Source organism: Chiroxiphia lanceolata, chromosome 4, assembly GCF_009829145.1.
Source record: "Chiroxiphia lanceolata isolate bChiLan1 chromosome 4, bChiLan1.pri, whole genome shotgun sequence".
Lineage (NCBI taxonomy): Eukaryota > Metazoa > Chordata > Aves > Passeriformes > Pipridae > Chiroxiphia > Chiroxiphia lanceolata.
The window spans coordinates 64,357,864-64,383,703 of NC_045640.1; the positions used below are offsets into that span (position 1 = coordinate 64,357,864).

The window sequence follows — 25,840 nt, forward strand, 5'->3', positions numbered from 1 at the left end:
GAAAAAAAAAAGGGGGGGGTTGCTTACCACCTGTATGCAACACCTTGCAGTCTGCTGCTGAAGGGTCATTTTGATCCTCTTTAATGCTGCTGATGTTGTCTTTTTCAAGCAGTCTGTCCACCATGGCAATAACACAGTTTAAACTCTTTGCCACATTGGCCCACACCCTGTCCTGAAAAGAGCAGAATTATCACTGCACGTTACTGAAGAAGAAAAACAAAGAGACAGTGGTAACCTATTAACATAAAGTGGAGACAGAGATGAGCAAATCAGTAGAAATATTAGGTGCCAGCATATTACCCTTTCTCTCAGTCTTCAGCCTATTACCAAGTTAAACCTTTTTCATGAAGATTTTTCTTGCAGTGTAAATGAGCTGAAACTGCTTGGGTTCTCAGACACTGGAGAACACATGTGCTTCAACCTTTACATGAAAATACATGCAAAGTTTCAGGTCTAATCCCAAGGAACTGAGCAGTTTGTCCATGTGAACTACCCTATATTTTATCACATCAGTTACTCTGTTGAAGCAAATGTAAAATTCAAAGACTAGAACGAGAAACTTGCTGTCATGGCATGTTTATTAGGTAACATAATTTCAATCTCATTCCTCACCTCTCAGACAAACTGCAGCCATCACACTTAACTGAGTTTATAATAAATACAAGAATTACAGGAGTAATAGAGAGAGAGAAGAAAATCTGTATGAACAGAGAACAAAAGAGATAATGTGGAGTGAAAGAAAGAGATGTTGTGGAAGAGAGATACAGGAAGGGTCTTTCAGGTGCTGGATGCTGCAAAAATCAAATCTCTTGCTCCTACTTCTGTGGCGCTGAATAAGAAGGAAAAAAACCAAGCCATACAAGAAATGAGGCTTTACCCAAGACTAGCAATCAGACTAAAACCAAACCATAACAAACCCACAAAAAACTCCCATCTACATGTTTTAATTCTGAGTCATTCTGAATATAATGGTGAGCAACCAGAGTTTGCTTGAGGCTTAGAAATGGGAAGATAATATCACTACTTTGCTTTCCACTTTACAATGCCAGGAGCATTATATATATGTCAGGTCTTGAGGTGCAAAAATGGAGTTGCAATAGACAGCAAGAGAGAAGACTAAATAAAACTGAAAACTTAAAAATACTGTAATTGCATATAAACCGGATTTAATCCACAATTATTTCAATTTTTTTTTTAAAGTACTGTATGTACAGCGCAACATGTGGAAATATCTGCACCTGTACACATGAAACAAACCATGAATATCTGATATTCACATGCTAAGATACAATTTAAAGTCAAAAGACGGAGGACAGGTATATATTCCTTCAAAAGTACCTCAAGCGTTTCTGAAAGACATTTAGAATATGGGTGAAATTACTGATTTCCACTACCCATGACTATTATTTTGGGGAGAAGGATTCTATGAAGAGCAATGAAATACTGCAAACAGTAAAAACTCTGGGCTCAAATATCAGCAAGTTTTACCAGAGAACAGCAGGGAACTTCAGGGCTTCCAGCTGAAGTTTCAGCTTGAGTTGCTGAGGTATATGAACTCAAGTTGCTCAGCGTGGCTGCAGCAATGCAATTTCCCTTTCCTCTGTCTGCTGGGGGAGCTTAATCCCAACACAAAGAGCATTAAGCTCTTAATGAGCATCTGGAGTTATTGCACAAACAACACAAATATGAGCCCTTGCTTCATTTTGAAAAGAACACTTTTCTCCTTTCAAACCAGCTATTAACCCAGCATTGAGATGATGTCTATACAATATTCACACAAACATTCCCTGAGGGTTTAGAAGCAAAATTCATAAACATCTGTTGACAGAAAGCTCACTCATATTATCGTATATCTGGCTTTTTTACATATGGGTAAGTGAGAGGGAGCAAGGGCCTGTCCCACAGCTCTTTTTCTCTCCATAGGAGGTTCCTGGGATTAGAAGCTATCATTATAGGCAGATACAAAAAGTAGATGTTTCTATCATTCACTAAGATGTTAATTCTGCCTGCACAAAGGCAGCCACATTTTTCTAAGAGGGCTGCTCAAGTTCTGCAGTTTGGTAAGAACAATTCTCAAGCAAAAATGCAGTTTCCAATCAATGAAAATCAAGTGGATTTCTCTGATTCTCCATGAGAAGCAATTAATCCATTTTACATTCTTTGTCATCTCTTACTATTTCCAGAATGTTTTCCTGTAGCCCAGCACACCTTCCACTCATCTTTCACCTCCTTAAGCGGTCTATTTTCACTTTGCCTAAGAACTACCTCACAAGTGATCACTTTGTAGCGCCAGGTCAAAGGACAAAACACAGCCAGATACAGCCTCTTAAGTAAGCATTCTTAGAAACTCTCTGAGTGAAGGATCAGAAGAAAATAGGTCTTATTTCTTGATACAATTGAAGTACTAAGACTCTAGTTTCCTAAGCAGGATGCTTCTCCCCTGATACCAGCTTTACCAACAGCTGCTGGAGAGCTAACTGGATAGTAAGTTTAATGCTGGTGTGTGAAAGAATGAGAGAAACAAGGTCTCTGGCTCCCTCTCATTACTGTTTCTTTAAGCTCAAGGCAATGACAGGAAAGGTGGAAATCTGTAACAGGGCTTGACCCTCTTGAGATAAGGCAATGGCACGCTGACATGTTCTACTTCTTCCAAACTTTAGAAGCCATTTGGGATGGTTAAGGAGTCCTGGCACATGTGGCTTTGGCGTTGCTAGTTAGAAATGGTCACAGTCACACTTCTGTTGCCACCTCTGCTGTGGCACTGGCAGGCAGGCAAGCACACTTATAAAGGTCCCCACGAAAAGCTAGGACTTGGCATCACTGAAAGCTGGGCTCTGTTCCTAGGACATTTAAAAACAAACCTGTAAGATAATTCTCTTTCATTCACCCAATTGAAAAAATGTAATAAATCTCCATCTGCTCTGATAGCATCGTTAAAAAGCAATACAGATTCCTCATTTCAGAGAGTGGGAGTGGAAACTGTTTTCTGTCACTGCATATAACTGGATGTCTCCCTTCTAAGCACTGCAAGCCAGTGGAGTCCCTGAGGCTGCCTCTTTGTTTTTAAAGGATTCTCAGGCTTTCTAGGTTCATTACAGAGCTCCTCAGTCACACTTCTTGTCCTTCCATATACACCACTGCAATTGTATGCTTTGCTTGTGCCAAGCAGGACACAGCAACTGCATTTCCCAGATACTGTCTCCTTCATGTGGGTTGATAGTCATATATTACCTTCCAGTCCTTTTGAAGTATGTTCATAGATAAAACAAATAACTTATGTGCATGATTAAGCCCCTCTTGTGATACGGAAGTGCTTTGGAAAGGAATATATCACACACACATCAGTATTTCAGAGCAGTGACTGATCACCGTGTCGGCATTTGTATGTCGCTTATTGGAAATGCCATTTTATCTGCTCTTTGTAGCTCCAACCACATTAACTAGTCAGTCAGAAATGTAGAGCAGGATCAGCTCCAAGTGGCAATGTGCCCACCTTTTCTTGTATTATACATGACAACATTCTTTGTGCCCTCCTGCAGGGACGTTCCAGGATAGCAGAAGCAGCTGGTAAGAGAAGACAATATCTATCCAGAGGCAATCTAAAACTCTCAAGTTAAATATTTTTCCTTCAACAGTGATGTTTTACTGCTGCCTACACACAGTGCAGCAATACAAATAGCTCAGTCTGTACTGCAGTTACTCTGGGATGAGTATTCGTACTTGGTCTCAAAGAAGAAAGGTGCAACACAGTGTTGCTACTGAGAATAAGGCTTTTTTGAAAACATTGGTCACTCAGGGAAAGGGGACCCTGTCAGTTAAGAAATTATTCCTTTAAAGATAAATTCGGATGCCAGGGAAGGGGATGGATCTCACCTAGTTTTTAAACACTGCCTTGAATTCACTTCTGTGATGGTCGTAAGGTAACAGTCACTGAAAGTGGATGGAACAGGGTCAGCTTAAAGAATTGTTTAAAGATTTAGATTTCAGGAAAAACTGAAATTTGAATCCCAATTGTAAAATGTAACTCTAGTGCTTGATAATGAGAAAAAAACCCACGACAGCCAAGAAGGATGCAGAACTGTGCATACAAAGCAACTTATCCATTTTTTCCTTTATAGTTGACTTTCAGAGTGGATTAAGCATTTCTTTCAAATTTTATATGCATTTATTCTTTCTCTTTTCATCATGCTCATGACAATTTCACCATTAAAACTCACATCATTCATCACCTCCATTGACAAAAAGAACTGAAAACTATCCGAAGTCTAATCTTTCAAATTCAGGAAAAAAACCCCAAATTCTTCTAAGATTTATACTTTCTCAAGTTTGACAGTGACTCTGATTCAGTTTAACTCAGAAAATACTGAAAGATACACTTAATTTTAAATCAAGAAGATAATCTTACTAAAGCAGTAGAAAAAAATAGACACATTTTAAAATTAAGTGCTTATAGGTTTTAATACGTAAGGACCAAACCCTGCCAGAAATTTGTTTTTTAAATCAATAAAAAAATATAGTAATGCTATCAGAGAAGCTAAGCTGAAGTAAAATATTAAAATACAACTTGCAAAAAAAGACATTTTTTCCAATGCAAAATTCGTCCCTTTTATGAAACCTGTCATGATGTTTATATTTCTGAATGTTTCAACAGCTGGAAACAAACATTTTGGCTTTAACTTCAAGGAAAGAACCATCATTCTAGCCCCTCAGGTTGTTGAGAAAACAAGAAAGAGTGAATTCAAGGCTATAAAAGCAGAGGACATATAAAAGAATGATTTATTTATTGTTTAAATCTCATGACTACTTAATGCATGGGGTTGGAAATAATTGCCTTTTCTCTAGAAGAAATACATTCTTCTTCTCTTATTTGTGGTATGGATAAAAATCACAGTTCAGGTGTAAGTACTGTAGCTCACACAAGTTATTAATTATTTACAATAGAGATGAATATGCTGGCTTCCTTTACACTTATGAGAATACAGAGATGAACTCAAAGTATGAGTCTGCACTGAATAAAAATACCTTGAGTATGTATGTAACAAAGCAGCAGATCTACTACATCCACCAAAATAATTAATCTACATTATCTCAGCCATATAAATAATGTATATCTTTGAAAGATATGCTAAGAATGTTAAAATGTAAAAGCCACGTTTAGTTCTCTTACACAATCTCAGACATCCTCTAAGAAGAGAGTAGAAGGGAAAAGAGCTCTGTTTTGCTGAGGGTTAATTCATGTGTATTTAAACTGTCTACTGCCTGGAGGCAGGGAAGGGGAGGATGGAGAAGAAAACAACATTTCCCTCCTAACAGCGTATGCTGTTCCAGTCTCCTTAAATCTGCCCAGCTAGCAAAAAGAACTCAAGTAAGAGCAAAGACTACTTTTCTGTCTGGGCAAGAAGATATTCATAATCCTCACTGTTATATGTACAACCAAGCAGTCTCACAGTAGCACTGTACTTAGGAAGATCCTTACAACTGAGCTTCAAAATCTGTGATGCATCTGAAAAATATGATTTCATGGTTTTGCACTCCTTCCCTCTCTGCAATACCATGTGACAAGGACACTTAGGGTTTGTACTTGTTTGTGCTGTTTTACTGTAGGGTTTGGAACTCAACACCAACCAAGAGTTTCTGACTACTTACCCACTCTTCCTCATCATATTCAGAATGATGGGGTATAGAGTCCTGCCTTTTAATCTGAGAAGGATGATCCTGGTGCTGTGAATCACCCCCTTCTTCTGCACTGTTTCTAGGCACAGCTGGTTTCTTGAGGACACAGCCAGGCCGGGCTGTGTACAGTGCTAAAAGGGCACTTCTGACCAGCTGATCCTTAAATGCATGCACAAATAACTCCGTCTAGGAAAAAAAAAACAACCATGAATGAAAAGTTTAGATCAGACAATGCAATACTGCAACCAAAGTGGCATAACACTGAATTACCCTTGGAAAGAGCGGGTATTTGGTTCAGGTTGGTCTGAGAGGCAGAAAACAATGTAGGTCAACAAAAAATGAAGAACAGTTCAAGGGCGTTAGGGACATCATCACATTGTAAAATCCCAGTGTCCTAAGGATTAACTCAAGAGTAGACTATCTGTCATAGAGATCATAATCTTCTCACATTTTATTCAAGTTCCAAATTTCACCTGTAGCGACAAGCCTTTACAAGAACCAGTTCCAAGAGTAACCAACCATTGCTCAATAATTTCTGAATAAGTGTCAGGCAAAACGTGACTAACAAATCCAAGGATCTTCTTAAATAAAGCCCACCATGCTACATTGTTAAGATTGCAGTATCTGCAAAAACAGTCTTTGCAGAGATAAATTTTGGTACATGGGTATCAACCCAGACATCAGGGTAGGTGATGGCACCTGATTTCTAGCTTTATTTTATTTATTTTTTAAAGAAAGGACACCCCGAAGTAGTTTCTTCAGGTGTTCTGAAGATGTTATTCAATCACTGTATAATTTTTCCTAAATTCATCTTGATGATTGTCACAACTGGAGTTTTTAAAACCCTTCAAGCTCCCTTTGTTATTTATCTCCCTCCCACCCCAACAAGAAAAGGAAAATGCTTTCTGCATAGGGTCTTTACCACCTCTAGATTGCCTCAACATAACAGCAAAGCCACAGTGACAATCCACTGGGGAGAATCCTGATTTTGGTTACTTCAACAGCTTTCAACAGGGTTCATCCATCAGAGTAGGCAGAGCTGCTATACCACATCCAACACATCCCACCCAGCCTGCCAGAGCTCCTCTCCCCACTGAGAAGCCCGGGTTCACAGGGGATGATGAAACACAATTTCATATTTCTTTCACAGCACAATCATCTGAATTTATTTATCCCGGATCAGTTGCCTTCCTGTTTTTCCCAGAACATAGTGGATTGTCACGTGCAGGCAGATTCAGATGCTGAAGTGCCTTTCTGCACACAATCTTAACTAAACAGGCATGTGAAAAATATGTAGGTAAGAGTCAGAGGAACCAGCCTGAACTAGCTGGCACACAAAGCTAGGAAATGCTAGAAATAAAGGTTGCTCTGCCAAGCTTCATGCAGCCCTCACACACTGCTTATGTAAAATCTGGAGAAAATGCAGCAAAAAAACCCCAAACCATACAAGCTTCAAGTGTCATCATCTCTCTTCCTGGAAGTCTTGCTCCTAGTTTCTGCACTTCTTACTTCTATTCTTATTCTATCCCTTTTTCCTACTACTTGCTCCTCTTTTGTATACCTCTACTGCTACTCAACTTATTTTTCTTGCTTTTCTGCCTCAATACTCCCTCAAAAGTCGTGATATTTAGACAACAATGATCTAAATAGTTGATGGTTTTCTTCAAGCTTCAGCTGCTGGTTTAGGTACTTGCTTGAGAAGTTTATGCTTTTTCCCATTTTCATTACGTTTAGAAAAAAATATTTTTTATTGTGGAAAGGCTGAAAACTTTTGCTGCAACTAAATTTCAAAAGTTTTAAAAATAAGAACCTCAGACATATTTAAGCTATACTTTTTTAAAACCAAATTCAGGACTTCCTTCAGACCTGATCTGGGATTCTTTAGTAATGGGACTTAGCAACACTACTCATGTCCCTGGCAATTTTACCAGACCCATTCTTTCTCCTTCTTATCAAGTTGATGCTTGAGTTTTTAAGAGTGTTTTTAAAGAGTTTTCTCACATGTAGCCCTTCGGGGCTGTCTCCTGTTAGTCCTGAATTGCACTACAGAACAATTTTAGTTTGCTAAATTTCCAGCCTCCACATGGTGCATGCTTAGAAAATAAATAAGTCTTTGGGGAATGTTGCTATTAAATCATACCGTTCTTTTCCAAAGAAGAGGTAAAATGTCTTCAAGACTCTTTTAAAGTTCCATATCAAGAGAGTCAAAACTACATTACTTGTCTATCCTAAGAAATGGCAATATCATAGATTTGCTGAGGTTTCATATCTCCTCTTCCCCTCAAAATCTTCTCGAGATCATTCCAGGTCTCTGCATCAGGCATGGCAGACTCAAAAAAGCTTTAAATCTGAGAAAATTGTGAGCGTTGGACAACTTGATGTAAAGCATGTCCATTGGATTGCAATGTATATTAGGTAACGACCTGGAAAGTTTAAGTAATATAATTTAATACAAATATTTTATAGGGAAAATTAATTTTTAAAAGCAAATTGGTACAGAAGCGAACCTCCATTTTTTCATAGAGACTAAAATGCTCTGTAATTAAATTCCATTCAGAGATCCCATTGGTTTAAATGCAATTTACATTTTAACTGCATTTTCTAACAGCTCAGTACAGTTAAATTTGCAGAACATCACTATTTATAAAATTCCATTGAAACCACAAAACAAGTCCAGACAAAGAAATGAAAACTTTGCAAATTCTTTTAGATACTCAACTAAAGAATATTTCTGCAAACAAAGATAGGCATAGCTGGAAAATGAATTTATCAAGCCTTCTGCAAGCTGCAAATGCTGATACACTTGTCGACAGCTACAGGTTTCCTTAATCAATTAACAGAAAGAGATGATAAAAGGTTACTCTCAGGAAAATACTATGGCAAATTGCAAATTATATAGAGAAGTAAAACCATGCTTAATATGAGGAAATAAAGTCAATTTAAGCTGCAGCAGTGGAATTATTTACTTTTCCACTTTCAATCCGTGCAGCCAGTCCTTCTATTCCTAATATAAATACTTAAATGTAATTAACATTACTGATAGCTCAGATATATTCACTACTACCTAACACTTTTAGAACTAATTATTCTATATATCAAGCTTAACTTTACCTTAAAAAAAGGTGATATGCTTTTTAATAAACTTGTGGAATTGAATCACCAGGGAAATCATTTTTACAACTTCTTCAAACAGCTGTTTAATTTCTAAATTTCTATCAAGTTAAAATGTAAGAGCATTTCTTTTTTACATATAAAAAGTGTAGGAAAGATGGAAGAGCAGAAGCACTTCACGTGCCTCAGGAATACAAGCAGGCATCACGTAATTCTATTCAGCAGAGGATGTGCCACTCCATCTTAAATATAATCAGGGACACTCTGCTAGTCTTGGTTCTCCTATACTGAGGTGCAGATTATATAGATAGATTGTTTTAGGACACCAAGATAATGCTTTGTACTAACTATGGGGGATCTAATTGCAGTATTATGAGGGTTCACTCAGTCTGGGGGTTTGAAGTGCTATTTCCCTTCCCTGAAGTTATTTCCTGGTCTTTGCTTTCCTCCCCATCTCTCTTCCCTTCTTTACAAGGGGCCGTCCCTCCACACTTCCTTCCTCAACAAGGATCCAACCTTATTATTTCTCCATTATCCATCTTCTCCTCAGAGCAAATTTGGGAATAGACAGGGAAGTAGGTATTGAATCATTCATGCAGCAGTTGTTCAGATAATTGGATTAATCTCTTCCAAGAAATAGGTGGAGGTTAGACAGACATCCATGCACTACACCAGGTGAGACTCCTCCTCCTTTTGGGAAACTGTGCTCATATTAAATCCTGCCCCTGAAGAGTTGATATGAACATATACAACTAAATCCCCAGCTATAAATGTAAAATATCTGTGACTTTTGCAAACTGAATGGATTGTCTTTTTTTGACCCTTTTCTCTAGTCAGACTCTCCAACGAGATGTGGGTTTAACACTGGTTTAGTTCCACAGCTGCCTGCAGCCACTTGGAAATCATCCACTCCTCCTGCCCAGAGAGGCAAATGGCTGCAGCTAACACACAAATTCCTTAGCAACCACACTTTGAATCTTCAGAACAAACACTTCTTTGTCTGATTTGCATTACCTGTGCCTATATATTTCTTTGAACTAACCACTAACAGAGCAGCTTCACTTGTTCTGTGCACAGTTAAAAACAGCTTCCTACATGAAAAGGTACACTATAATTGCTACAAGCTCCCCATAAATTCCTCTGTTTCATTTCCAGGCTGAATTCCGCTTTCCTGTATTATCCCTGACATTCACAGTGACTCCAGTGTTCTCAGAGCTACTGTGGATTTACACAGTAACCCAGAGCAATGTTTCTAGCTCCCATGGTTCCAATGCCATGCACCTTCACAGTGTGTGGTTGAGCTCAACATTCAGATTTGAAACTCTCCCACTGAACGAGGTACTGCTGGGATAATGGTGCTCAACAGACCACAAGGGTTGTCACTTCCCAATAGCTGAAAATATATTGAAATGGTTATCAACAGTGTTTTTAAGACATAATGAGATCATATTACAGAAGGGATGGCCCCTGAAGTAATGGAAAACTTTTTCAACCACTCAGGTCATAGCTATACCGCTTAATATTTTTCAAGGATAACATATTCCATGTGTTTAAAAGTACTACAGACTTCAGCTAATCTCCAATATCTGTCTGTGAGATAGGCAGAAAATATTATCTTCCTTAAGTTAGAACTAACAAAACTAAGATGAGGAAAAGCCTACAGTTATAGAGGAATATAATATGAGAAAGAGAATTAAAATTTAAGACCTCCAGGTGCCAAGTTCCTAGCTTCTTCCAAGCTGTATCACCATCTCTGATCATGCTATTATTCTAAACCTTATGCACCAACCTGGATTGAACTATCTCCCATAAGCAGCGGCTTGAAGTATCACAGAAAGAGAATCAAAAATAATAATTTATCATACCAAAGAACTATTTATAATAAACTATTCTGATAAACCCCAGTATGTGGTCACTAGAGGACAAAAGAGACAAACAAAGTTAAATTAATTACACTTGCAAATAAAGTCAGTCTTTATATATTTCATTAAATTTCTATATGGAAAGCCTACAGAAATGCTAAATAACATTCTTTTTCTAATATCAATATTTTAAAGCTTATTTTAGCAGAGCTTATTTAACATTTCCTGATGCTGTGAAAGTCAATTTATGCAGAAAAAACCCCCAGCAGTTAGAGACCTGGTTATTTCATTTTCCATTGCAGTGAAGATTTGAATCTTACTTTTTCTGAAAGCATCTTTAAAGAATTCTTCAAGCTGTCTGGACAACGCTGGCTTGCAGAACTAAGCAGCAGGTCTGCATGGCTTGATATAAGAGGTTGTAGATGATTGATGTTGCTGAGAACTTCTTTTGCCTTGGCTGTGTTTTCAGGTGAGTAGTAAATACACTGGTATCCAGTACTGTAATAACAGAGAGAGTCACATAATGGCAAAATAATTTCTGCTAATTCACAACAATGCTGAATGTGCTAAAAACCTTACCACTACTTTTACAAAAAACAATGCCAGATATATGAACTTCACTTCATTGAATGTTCCTTCCTTTAAAGGATGAAACCAAATCCTTGCTTGAACAGCAGCATACAACAGACTGCCCACCACCAAACAATCCAAGTAGTACTGTTCAACCTAAAAATTCCTTTGAGTGACTGATCTAAACATATTTTTATGTGTTTCTTTTAAAAATTGTCATCCTGGAGAAACAAAAGGTTTGACCAGGTCAGATAATACTCACAAAGAGCATAAGGCTCCTTACTTTTCCAACTGAACTCCCTAACACATTATTCACTACCTCACTAAGTCTTTCAAAATGAGTCATTAATGTTTAATTGATCAGTGGCCTACAGTATGTTTTGATGAGCATCAGTGATGTCCAGCAAGTGGTGACAACCAGAGTTATCTCAAATAAGAAACAGGTGTCTAGTTTGCAAGAAAAGACACAGAAATGGGGTGTGGGAGCTAACTACTATAAAACAAAAATGCATACTGCAAACTTCCTAATTTCCTTTCAATTGTTCACAAACTACTGCAATTCGTTTGCAGAACTTCTTTTCCTATCCCTCTTCTTCTTCCCCACTCTCTCACACCCCAAAACTTACTAATCATGGAATATCCTTTTATATCGTTATTCCCTAATACCATTTTATACACACACCTACTGGATCTTCACTGTAGTATGCAGCTCCTCACCTAAACCTCCTGTTCATAATTCTTCCCTGCTTCAGTCTTTCAGAGAAACTAGTCAAAATCTTCTACAGTTTCATATCAACCTATAATGTCAACACGGGAAAAAATGTAACCAAGCAACTCCTGGTACATCACCAATGACAGGGAATGTACATACTAGTACTTCCCAGTTGGTTCTATTTGTATCTCCCTTCTTTCCTATTCTGTCTTTTAATCATACATACTTCAGTCTCTTTCACCATTGTTTTAATTTCTTTCTTAATTTTCTTAATCAAGACCTGAATTTTGACACTTGTGTAACCCTTTGAACTTCACGCATTGCTTCTTATGACAACCTTTTTCCAGATTTTTTCACTTCCCCTTTTCCCCTCTGTGTCTTCTAGTGCCCCTTCCAGTTCCTCCTCATTAGTTTTCTACAAATTAGATATTAAATTTATTTCAATAAAGGACATACGCAGAATAAATTCAGAAGTCAAAATGAAGTCGCTTCCATAAACTTAAAAGGCACAAGCATCTTGGCAAATAAGGATAGATTCAAGTAGTCTTAAAATTAAGCCTCTTGCTTAGATATTTTGCAGTTACAGTCTCAAAATCCACAATAACCCATTCTATTTTTCTGTCTTTCACCAACGGCTCCATTTTTAGATACAGTTCTTTGTAGAGGCAGTCAGGGTGAATGGCATCTGAGTCATCAAAACTTTGCCATGATCAGTCATGCTACCAGCCACATCAAAATTACTCCTCAGCTCCAACTCACAGTCCCCTACATAAGTTACTACACTGCTGAGTGAAGCGGTCAGAATTCTGAGTATTTCAGCAAAATTAATCATATAAACTCTCTTTCCTAATGAACGAGGGGAAAAAAAAGATCTCTGTCCCTCCAAAAAATGAGGAAATGGCCACAATTCTACCTTTGAGGTGGCAACACTTCCAAAGTCAGATCTACCTCTACATTCATGGCAGTTCTCAAGCTATCAGACTCAGTAGATAAGGCAGGGACAAGAGTAATAGTCTGTGTTAATTGTATTGAAGACAGAGTCTTAAAAGTGTTGACAGTTCTCTAATTTCCCTTCAGGCTTCTCCCTCCCTTTATCAAACAGCCTTTTTGCAGGCTGAATCTGGCTAATGCTGTTATCAAGCTCGCCATGCACACACTACCTTCTGGGATTTCCCTCAGCCTTTAATTCCCTGATCATTTCAACTGATCTCCCACAGCTCTAAGCTTTGCTGAATATTGCAGCAGAAAAGCTACAGGCAATGCTGTAAGAGCAATACTAAATCTGTGGGCAGTTCTCCTTGTAATAAAATAAATCATAGTTTTAAATAAAGGAAACAGTGAAGAGAGAATTACTCTTTCTTCAGAATTAAGTGTATTATCAGACTTTATTATTTGGCTAATTTTAACATTTCCTGAACCCCAGAAATCATAAGACAACTTCAAATATTTAGTTTCTTTCATAATTTCAGAGCAAATTCCTCTCTCCCTCCAACGAAGTGTGTAATTCTTTGTCAGAAACAACATGTTTGGGAGTATTTGCAGTTTCTAATTCTTGTGTCCCAACACTGTTGAATCTAAAACTAGCCTGAGATTTTCAGAGGCTTTACTGTTCATGGAAAGACATTACTGCTTATAATTCAGTGAAGTTTCCTCATCTGTAACTACTTTTAGAGCTTGTTAACACATACAGCTATAGTATATAAGCACTATTACTTAGAAGAGGTAGCTGCCAATAGAACTTACTGGCACATAAAACTTTTCACAGATGTCCTAAGGCACAAACTAGATGAAACTTTTGCATTAGGGTAAAGGCCACATGGGAAGGTCCAGTGCAAGAACTCAGGCAGCATTATGAAAACCTACCTTTGATATGCAAATTGCATTATTGCACATGTACCTTTTGGAAAACTCTAAAATAATGTCTTCTGGGTTAAGTTTCAAAGCTTTCACTGAGCATATAAAATCACACTTGATCATTTCCATATATCGGCACCATCATTGACTATGAACACATCACTGCCATTTCAGTTTTAAAATTTCTTTAAGGACATTGTCATGTAATTTGAATAAATATTACATTGGCTACATCTGCAATTTTAGTCCTAGATTAAAAAAGTTTTTGCCTGAGAATAAATACTGCAGTATGCTAAATGTCTAATTTTTAATGACACTCGGAGTTACTCCACTCCTGCTGGTAACGGTGTAATTTGTGTGACTGAGTTAAATTGCCACCATCTGGGACTGGGTTAAAATCTTTCAACAACGAACATTTGACCTCACATTTTTCACGGTCAAAACCCCAGACATTCACATCAAGAATACAGTTAAAACATAGACAGCAAGTACCTCTAATCCCAGATAACTTTGAGCTTATATACATTACTGAAGATACCAATTCAATGGCTTACTTATGCAACACAGGTATTCTGTCCAAACTGGGAAGTTATGATCAAAAATAAATTGTTACATAAAAAAACTCTGAACGATTCACTGTCTCAGTAAATAAAACTGAACCACATGATCAGCGTTGAGGTTGTGAAAACAGGTCTGAGAGAAACCAGAAGTTTAAATTAAATTTTTTTTTTTTAATTTCTTTAAGATTCCTTTGCAAACTTGGAAATTCTAATTTTGAATACTGAGGAAAATGAAATCACATTATTTGTTCTGCCTATGATGTTCAAATCTCTACGAATCCTTATCTCAAGGCAACGGCTAAAGCTGGACACATAGACCTTTTCCTGCTGTTCTTCTATGTCCTCTTCATTCCTAACTGATCCGTGGAGTAACTCTATATCAATGCCTTCAGCTGATAATGGGACATGAGTTTCAGTGAAAAGAAAGGTCAAGATTGCCTCCGGTCCTTGAGAGACCTAAGTAGGAGAGGTGCCACAGCAGCATAGGTGAATCTCACACTGAATCTTCCTAGGAAGACTCACTCCAGAAAGGCTGAATGCCTCGGGAAAGCCTTCCACAGATCTTCAAATTAATTTTAGAGTATCTTTACATTGGTGGAAAGGTGCAGGCAGCCTTTAATGTAGGGGAGAATCTTATTCTGGGTAAGTGAGCATGGTTCTTATCAGAAGGAAAGAAGTTATTGTGTCCCACCACAAGCCTGAAGTTAAATGGTGCCTTTCAGTGGAGCCATCTCCTGGCAGCCTGCTGAAGAGAGATTACAAGAAAAAAAACAGCAAAGACATGGATTCCAGTCTCCTCCTACCCCTACTGGAGTCCACATAGATGGAAGTTTCTTGTTCTCCAAAACTTGCGATCCTAGCCTTGGCAGGAAGAGCTCCCACAAGTCCTTCCCTTTTTTTTACAGCTCCAGTCTCCTTTCTTTTATACCCTCTTAAGGAAATGTTTCAGGCAATTCTGTCCAGAGTGTCCAACAACTGGAAAATACTGTGATGAGAATTTTATATCTCAATGAATAGTACAAACTTCAGCAGTTTCTCATCTAAACTTTCACACAACCTTAATACACTGATTTTATGGTCAGTGAAAAAGTGTTCATCTCCATGAAGTCTAATCTGTCTTTGCCATTTCTAGATGTATACATGTGTATGACAAAGTGTGCAAAGAGTAACATCTCTGTGAAAAGTGCTACACACTTTTTGGTTTTCCTCTGACAGTAGAGATTAGAACAAGTAGTTCAAACACAGATCATTATTTTTGCAACATTCTGGGATTTTCTGTGAAACAATACTACTTCAGAGAATGGAAATGGATTGAAGGTTATAAAATTTGGGTAATAGGAACCCAGGAGACTGTAGCATTAATAAAATCTCTGGTAACAGGTATGTTAGTGAAGGAGCACACCTTATATCTTGACCAACAATCTAGGCCTCATCAAAGAGTAAGGATGCTTTTAGACAGTTCAAAACCAAATTAAATTATTATAGCGTTAAAAAAAATCAACAGTACTGTTCCACTTTTAAGCTTGTGCTAATTTAAAACAGGATAACTTTCAAACAGCTTGCTAGAAATTACGTATAAAACCACAGTGAATCACAGCACCTAATACAGCTTATGGGACACTTCTGTTTTTCTTGATGGTTAGAACTGGAGCATTAAAAAACTTGCAATCATAAGTCTATGTGTTTTGATTAAAAGAAAGATGGTTGAATTAGATTTTAAATAAGAAAAAAAGCCCTTTGTGTTTCTTAAAAGTGATTTATGAACACTTCAAGCAGTGAGGCATTACATGGGTATAACTTACAGAATGTCTGCCTTAAATGCTCCTGCAGAACTGAGCTCTAAAAATAATAATTTGCTGTGCCATCTAGACTGATGAGAAGATGAGCTCTTCCATTTGCTGGAAGGAGAAATAATCTTTACTAGAGGCCAAAAGAAAGACTGCATCTGAACAACTGACTGACTTTCTCTTTCAGCTAGAAATAGCGAAGGAAAAAATAAAAAGAACAATCCAATACAGCAGAAAGAAAAATACTGTAAATAAATGTATATCCTAAACATGTAATTAATATTCTGCAATGATTTGCCATACCTTAATCATCACATTTTAATTATTTGAAGTGCTATCATATTTAACAAAATTTTTAAAAAGCATCAGTTGTTCTTACTGGTCTTATGAGGTTCACTACTGGCTACTAAAGGGACAGATATACTAGTCATGCCTTATAGACATGACTGATGTTTCTAGTGGAAGAGTCTTTTATCTGTATCTTTTTTACAGATAAAAACCAGTATGTGAATGGGTTATAAAGCAATGGAAAGGGTTTCAGATCACATACCATAGAGTATTATATTTTTCACCTGGAAGAAAAGCTTTTTTTGCTCTTCTTTCAGGTCATATTTTTAGAAATCTGCCTTCCTTTTTTTTCTTTTAATATGACCTGCTTGATGGTAACAAATGAGTGAAGAATTGCAAAAATATAGCCTTTTTCATAGATATTCTTATACAATGCCTTCCTCTCTGCACAAAAATATGCATTCTGCATAATAGAAAACATGCCAGAATGACCTTCAGATGCACATTTTCCACATTATTCTGTTTGATAAACTTTTATAAAACATGTCTCAGTCTTGTTTTGATTCAGCAACTGCAAATGCTACCAGATAACAGTTCCCCTTGTCTGTAATTCCACAAGTCTAGGTTTGAGCAAGCAATATTCTGTGATATGCCAACTGCCCTAATAACCAGACCAAAGGTCAAAGACATGCAAGGTATTTTGTCATGTCTTGAAAGCTACCAGGATCAGCTTGAGAACTAATCTCTTCCCACATCTTCCTCTAGGTTTTCAGCTCACTTAGCCTAGAGGAAATGGCTGCTGAATCTGCATTTTTTTTCTGTTCATTCTATATTCTGACTGATATTTCAAGGTGTCAACGAAATCTCCAGAAAAGCTGCCCCACAGTTGTAAAACAAAAAGTTTAAATTGCAAAAGCTGCGCCTGGAAATGCTGTGTGTCCCCAAAGCATTCTCATGCAGCTAAACAAAAAGGCACGTGCAAAATAACGTTGTTGTTGCCACAGTGAAAGAAATTTCTCTGTGATAAGAATGACAATGGTACTTTTACGTATTTATTTAATGTAGACCCACTCCTGAATATTCAAATAAGTGAGATCACATTGAGAGCTTGCTTGCTCCTGTTTTTCAACTCAAACAGGTTCTAGTTGAGGGGAAGAAACCAAACCTGTAGAGTTTTCTTTGAGCTGTCCTCAAAGGTAGTAGGAAAGATGAATTTTGGAGTCTTCCTCCTTTCTATTTTGTGGGAATTCACACACTAAGTGACCAGTTCCTTGGGTCTGGTAACTGATTAGCTGAAAGTTGCAGTCCTTTTTCAGTGCATTTTCAGTGCTCAAACTTAAGTTTGTTAGACTGACTCAGGTTTTTTTTTTAAGGAAGAGTCTGACAGGATAGTAACATAGTTATCCTAATTATCACATCCTGAAGACAGACTTCTGCTCTTCCAGGGTAACACAGAAATGCAAAGAACTACCAGAGAAAAGGTCTGGTATCTTGTCCTTGAAAATCACCAAAATACAGGTGTTTCTGATGGATGCAGAAAAATCTAAGCAGCATGGCAAATGCAAGGTGATGTGTAAGCACTTGAAATAGGTATGAAATGCCTTGATAAAATGTACACAAAATTTTACCCAGTGCTCCCAAACACAATCCTTTATCAACTTAGATGTCTACATGGTCGACTCAGTGAAATAACAGTGAATGAAAATGAGAAGAGGCTGTGCTGCACCAAGTATCCTTTGCCATCCTTGCCTTCTGACACTGCACAGGAGCTGAAGAAAGGAGTCTCACCCATCATCTCCTCTCCCCTGTTATAGGCAACTAAGAAACAAGGGCACTGTCTAGTCAATCCTATGAGATACTGCAATATGTGTTCTCTCAGGAGGAACTCAAGAAAGACTAGTTCTCTTCCCTATTTGGCATTTTCCCTTTTTTCTCCAATGAAGAGCATTTTTGGGAGGATATCTGCCAAGATGGATATGCTGCAGAACTGAGCAAGTGAGAAACAGTCCATTTTCTAAAAGTTGAACACTGTGAGGACTAGAACTGTAAAGTTCTTTATATCACTTTTCTTCTTAATTAATATAATAAAACCTCACTAAACATCATTGTAACTACATTAATAAGATAGTAAAGAAGGAGACACTTTAAGAAATTATTTTAGATATTTTCTTCATTAGAAAACATGTACTTCATAGGCTTCCCTGTGATGGGGATAAGGCTGCCTATACCAATCTGCTGATAGCAGAGTATTAACACAATGTTCACTGAAGTGTCTTATGTGATCAATGATATTCACGTTTCATTGGCAAGGTTTGACATCAGAGGTGGTCAGGGAAATGAAAGATTTTAGAAGATTTACCAGGAGTTTTATGTTATGTAGTAGAAAACTCCCCAAAACAACCCAATAGTACAGCTTTAAAGCAAATATATCTGCTGTTTTTGTTTGGTTTTAGTACTGATGCCAACTGCTATTCAACCTAGAAGTCAACATTAGATTTTTATAATTTCCCTTTTAATTCTTTATGATATTGTACCTATGAAACTTTTTGAGCATTGAATACAATAGAACTCATTTTCTATGGAGCACCATGATGATTTAAATCAGAGTCCTTCCTGCATTCTCTTTCAAATGCTGTGACACTGATTGCATGGGGTTGGCATTGCTAGCTGAAGAACTGAGCAGTCACAACTATGGGTGCTGCCAGTGACAGCTGTGGCTGCTTGAAAATCTTAACAGCCATAGCAACAAACACAAACACATCCAATTCTTAGTTAGCAAAATATGCAACTAACACTTTTGTACATGTTCAGCAGTTAACAAAGCATTCGAGTACAGCAATGAAATGAAAACTTTATTTTTGCTTAGTCTTATTTTGGCTTTCTGAAGAATAAGAAGAGTTTGTTACTTATTTCACAGCTGCACTAAAAATATTTTTTCTTAACATATGTCAGAAGTAAAGATACTACTTTAAGCTACTGTTTCTGTATTGAAAAATTGTCTATAGCTATGTTCCTCTTAGCACAAGAATTGCCTCATTTTGAACAGCATGTTTTCAAGCACTGATATACCTCAAGTTTTCTGAAATATGTGAAAAAAAAATTCAAAATTTTGAATCATAGAATCTTTAAGATTGGAAAAGACCTCCAAGTTCATTGAGTCCAACCTTTGACTGAACACCACCACATCACCAACTGCTGTTGTTTCATAAACAACAGCGTAAACAATAGGGATGTTGACTCCACCACTTCCCTTGGAAACCCATTCCAATGCATGATAACCCTCTCCATAAGGAAATTCTTCCTGATGTCCAACCTGAACCTCCCGTGATGCAGCTTGAGGTAATTTCCTTTATTCAAAAAAAGTCTTAACTCTAAAAGTAGGCTGTGCTTCAATTTTGTAGTCTAACAAAGCAGGAAAGATAAAGGAAATGTTGGATGAATGCAATGTCCAATCCTAGTAGATTTTAAGCTTCCATGCATTCAGGAGGATAAATTGTTTTGTTATTCAGTGAGCTCATAACATTTTAATGCAACTTTAATGATATTTTCCTAGCTACTTGAAAGAACACTTACTTTCTTCTTTCTGCCTCAAATTTACTCAGCAGCTTCCGGAGACCACCATTCTTAAATCCTTGGAAATGCGCTGCTGGGGCTCCCACGGTGATGACATCATACAAAGCATCTGGAATGGGAGCAGACAAACACAGAGATTTGAACGTGCCTGTCCCCAAGGCATGACAACACTATGACATCTACTCTACAATACACAAGGACAGCAAGTCTACGTTATTTCCAAGGAATAATTGATAATCCATGTCTCAAGGAGGCCCAAGAGCTTTCCATATAGCCACCTGCACACCCTAGAAAGTTCACCTGATTTATGGTTACATCTAAATTATGTGCTGCAGTGTAGAACAATATTCTAGCTCTGCAGTTTACAAAGCTGCCAAGTAAATTGGCCCTTTGTGTATTTCACTTTATTACCCCTTTCATTATTTAACTTGTAGTCATGTTGAGATGCACAGATTCAAGCATTTTAGAATCAAAAGAGACCATTAAAAGGGAACAGTCTGACTCTCTGAATAATAGAAACTACAGATTTACAGCTAATGATTCCTGCATCGAGTTTATGCATCAAGCTTATGTCTTGTGGTTGAGTGAAGGCATCTCTTTTTTAAGGCATCTAATCTTGATTTAAAGACTTCAAGTGACAATGAATTTACTGCATTCCCAGAGAAGTCAATCAGACTAGTAAAAATCTCTACTTCTTTTCTAGTTTGGATTTGTTTGGATTTAATGCTAATGGACTTCCAGATATAATGCTGTTTAATGCTAAATTGAAAAGGCCCGCTTTATGACAACAACTTACTTTTTATAAGTATTTATGAACACAAAGTCAGTTGTTTTCAGATGAAAAGTTACTAGAATAGGAAATAAAACCATACTACTGAAATTCTTGCTGAGACAACAAAGTGTTGCTGCTCTCTGTATATACCTGATGTCTTATGACATACAGGATGAACTTTTTGTGTGGATATATGCTTACGGAACTAGAGATGAAACGTCTTTTTAAAAGGAGCCTATGACCGATTGTCAGTGCAGAGATGAATATTTAATTACATCCCAAACCACAATAATTATTTCTTCAAAGTTTAAATTTACATTTGCACTAAGTACTAACAGGTACTGACCTGTTTTGTACCCAAGCTTACTGCAGTTATAAAAATACAGTTTGGAATGCCTCATCCTTAAAATGTATTTCTAAGGGAACTATTAAAGGATGTTTTTTATGAACTGCTTTATTCATCAAGGAAGCTTGCCATGTAAATTAAAATCCAGTCCTCTCCTAAAATAGAACTTTTCTAGCATTCTGATGATAAATATCCCTAGAAGCAAGAACACTGTACAAATGATTCAGTTAATGAACTATGCTTTACTTCCAGAGCTGACTCTCAGAAGATATTTGCTCAAATTGATTTGAACTCTAATGAATTGGTAACTCTTCAATTTCCACTTAAAAGGAGAAGTGACATAATTTCATTAGCCTAAGGTGAGCTTCAAGATTCTTAAATAGCCCATTCTTTCAGGTCTTAATAGAGATTTATCCATAATACATAATCTTGGGCTATTAGAGCTCCATCAGTACTTGACAATAAGTGTTCTCTTGCTTAAAACAATACTTGCTTGAAACCAAAATAAGAGATGAACTCATCAGGTTAACTGAATAATGGGTTCTGAATATGTTTACAAGCAACTGATGAAATTACAGGAAAACATTCAAAAGACTAAAGCCTGGTTCTGGCTCTGTTTTAAAAATAAACAGTGACCGTGCTGATAATTACTTTGGAGGGGGGATTTACCCCCCTTTCATTCATCCTGTGGCCACTTCTCAGCATGGTCAAAGAGCAGCTGTTTGAGACACAAACACACCCAGCACAGCTGAGCACCCACCTCATGTAAGTGAACACAGGAGAGTGAGGATGGCAAAGGAGAAGAAAACATCTACAGCTCTGGTGACGGGCACAGGGCAATCTCTCTGCCACTTACAAGAGCACAGTACACTGGAGGGTGCTGCAAGGCTTGGGAGGAATGCCTTGTGATGTGCTCCACTTACACATCAGTGGAGCTCCTTCTGAAGGACATGCAGTGTCAGCATCAGTGCACTGCTACAGAAGTGCTCCAGTAACTCAGAGCCGTCACCCACTGCAAGAGCAACCACTGCTGACACGTCTCTGCATTGAAGACAGCTTAAAACGCAGCAGAGAGCCATATGAGTGGTATCATATTGTCAAGAACAGCCCAATCTTCGAATTTGAAGCAAACCTGCTTGCCTTCACAGGAGGCAGTCAGTGTCTCACACCGGCAAGATGCAAAATAAAAATCATTTCACTTCACCAAATTTATTTGGAACAAGCACACAATGTATAAACAGGGACAAAAGCAGAGCTATGCCGATGTATAAATTTAACTCCTGCACTATGATGGACAGTGCAAAATGTGGTGTTTATCAAATGGATAGGGGGATACAGTTGTCCCATAAGGAAATAGTATTTTTCCTTAAGTTGTTCCTACTGGAAGTTTAAACAGACAGGTACTTTCTATTCCATGTCAGTACCCAATAACAACCCAAATCAAAGTTCATTAAAAGTCAACCTGTTATTAAACATGTCAAACAAAAAAATATCATGTATCAATGTACATACACATGATAGATGGGATTAAAACCTATTTTGCATTGCCAAAATTAAGACATCTGACAGTGTAAGAGTTAGTGAGAGCTTTATGGCTCATCCGCTCATAGAATGGCCACCTCTGTGAATATTTACATGCTTTCTTTTTTTTACTCTCCCCCTTCCCCTATCAGTCTTCTGGTTATATTCCAGGTAACATTTGATATATGTCAAGCAAAGCATGAGATGAGAAAGACCAACTTGATGTCAAAGTGCTGCCTACTCCAGACTGATGGGCAATTGCTAAGAACTGTTCAAACTGTACCTATCTAACACAAGACACAGCGAGCCTTAGTTAAATAACAAAGGGAGAGTTTCATAATTTAAACAAAGTTCCAAATTTAGAAGACAATTCTAACTTATCTCTTTCTGTACACTTTTAGATTATGGATTAACCATGTGCCCCAAGCAAAGTGGTTTTGGAGGAGAAAGGAGAAAATTCATAAAAAACAAAACTCAAGTACTGTAAAAGTTATGGGTCATATTTCTTTCCACATTTTTTTATTTAGCCAATAACCATACAGTGTCCTGTCCAAAGAGAGGTTTTCTTGAAAAGACATAGTATTACAAACCTAAAAATGCTTTAACTTCAGAACATTAAATTAAATTAAACTAAAATCTGTGCTATCACATTATGTCACTACAAATGCTCATCTTGTTAAAATGTTTGGAGGCACTGCTGTTTAGTAAAAGAAATAACAAAATATTGAACCAATACAGTATCTAACAGATAACTGGAAGTCCTTACGTTCCAACTCGGAAGTGGATGAACACCAGGCTCACACATTATAATACTCCTATAATCACTGTTTGTACCTGCTCTTTTACAATCTGCTTAGATGCAGAGTGCATTAATAAGGCAAAAACCTTACAGAGTGTAATTTCCGTGTTTGTACAGTGACAGCAAACTTAATAGACCTCAATTTATCAGCAAATTATTCACTGTGCTATGATTTGGCCACATGTATGTATCAGTATAATCTTTTATCTGTAAAGGATGCTGCTAAAAATTATATGCAAGCAGTAGCAATGAAATTATCTATTAAAAAGAATCACAGACAACATTACAGAAAATTATTTCCCTTTCCATTAGAAGTTTGCAGTACTGTCAGCAACATCAGTAGGGATGTTTTCACTTAACACCGAGCAAATGCTTTTGTGGCACAGGGTAGCACTCTATAAGAAATAGGATATATTAAGTTTAGAAGTAACACTGTCCTTAATGCAACTCATATCACCTAGGCTGGTGAGTACATCCCAGAAATGTCTAGAAGGAAAAGTGTTGTACTGTCCTCTATCACTGTCTCTGGTGGCAAACTGGAGAGAGGGGAAAAAAAGCCATCTTAAAACAAGAGAGTTAAGACTGGCTTTTACATCACACTGACATTATGGATCACAATGAAAAATTAAGCTGATGCCTGAGTAGGATGTGAATCTTACTGAACATTGTGCAGTGTGTCAGGATGAATCATGACAGTATTAGTTCTGCACTGCTACAACAGAATATTTTTAACCATGCCTAGGTTACCAATACATTTCAGTGAACATACATTCTGAATTTACTTATTTCCTTGAAGTGTCACGGGAACAAAATGAGCACAACATCCCCAGAATTTATTTTTAGAAAAGAACTTATAAGGAATTTAGTTAACCACTCCTTAGTTTTGCAAGATCTGCAGTCAGTATCCAAAACTTCTGGCTTCAGAAGATGAGGCAGAGAAATTCCTTGCACAGCTTTAACTTCGGACCTGATTCCTACATTTCAGCTCAGACTCAGGGTTTCTGGTCAATCTCAGTAGCAGTATGGTTTGGTGCAGGTTTCAGACTTTGCAGTGGAATGGGGAGGATGGGCAAGCTGGTCACTTCCTTGACCTTATGATTTACCTACCTACCTTATGATTTACCTATTGTGGTCCTCAGTTGTGGAACTCAACTGAGTACATACTCAGTTACTCCAGAAATTTTGCAAACAGCAGTCAAAACTGAAAGCTTTGGTTTTAGAAGCAGATGCACAGCAGGTTCCACACAGACGCACATACACAAAAAAAAATCCCAAACCAAAACAACTAAACCAAAAAAACCCAACAAACAAACAAAAGAAAAAAAAACCAGCAGGAAATAACCACACGGAAACTTTATAGAGCCCATTAGACAAAGTGGAAAAACTGCACAGCAGTGGAGACTTTTAAATAATGAATTTGGAAGTTTGATTTTGATTTTTTTTAAAAAACCAAACAGCCACCAAACAAACACAAAACACAAGCAACAATCTAGTTATACAAGAAAACTTCTGTATCAAGCCATACCCCAAGAATCTTACAAACAAGCTAATACTGTACCAATCTTCACTGACTGGCAAAATGTATGCAACATGAAATGAATCTCAGAATTTTCTTTAAAAGTCACTGTATTTCTTGTGATCTTCTTTTCTCCTCAGCGTTCTTCCAAATCTATGTAAGTCCAAATTGCACACAAATTTATCTCAAAAAAATTAATTTAATACTATTACTTTCCACACCTTTTATCTGTAGCATCTTTATGTCCCACTCACAGAGTTTAACAAGACTGTTGCCAGTATTTTACCATTAAGGGAAAAGTTCAAAATGGCTGAGATTCAACTCACTAGACAGCACACCTTTCAGTTCTGCTGTGGTTTTAAGTTTCACCTGAAAGCATGTCCATCTAATGCTCACCATTGAAACTGGATATATAAAGACATTTACATCCTGAAAAGGGCTAAAATGGAAGCCATACCTCTCAGTTGCAAATTTAACTGTATTTCAAAGCACACTTTGTCGTACTTGGAGAATTTCTCTGCAGAATATACTTTACCTTTCAATCGAGGACTATGCACATGCATTCTTTGCAGATGAAGATTTATTGGGATGAATTCTAGTGTTTTTTCTCCTTTGCTACAGCTTGATTTGAAGGAAGAACCTGAAAAAACCAAAAGTTTAAAGAATCCTTATCTTAAACACACAGATGTTTTGTCTTCTTTTTAATGTGAGGACAATACTCGTATGTGAAGAGTCTTCTTTAATTTCCTTTTAATGTGTAATTGTATATCAGGAGATGAATGGTTCACTAACCGAGTCTCAGCATGTATCCATACTGGAAGCAGCAAACCAGCTTTTAATTCACAGAACAATCTAATTTTTTATTCTAGGTGACAGATATTTTTTCCTGCTGTCTG

General features: G+C 37.3%; 1 protein-coding gene across 7 annotated transcripts in view; it reads right to left on the reverse strand.

Annotated features, from left to right (window-relative positions):
- Positions 1–25,840, reverse strand: part of INPP4B (inositol polyphosphate-4-phosphatase type II B) — a 366,554-nt gene that overhangs the window by 58,815 nt on the left and 281,899 nt on the right. For all 7 annotated transcript variants that reach the window (XM_032687037.1, XM_032687036.1, XM_032687038.1 and 4 more), the window contains 5 exons: positions 25,480–25,584; positions 19,991–20,099; positions 10,967–11,144; positions 5,647–5,859; positions 28–172 (listed from right to left, as the gene is read on the reverse strand). In XM_032687037.1, the coding sequence (XP_032542928.1) occupies positions 28–172; positions 5,647–5,859; positions 10,967–11,144; positions 19,991–20,099; positions 25,480–25,584 (750 nt within the window). The remainder of the gene's footprint in view (positions 1–27; positions 173–5,646; positions 5,860–10,966; positions 11,145–19,990; positions 20,100–25,479; positions 25,585–25,840) is intronic.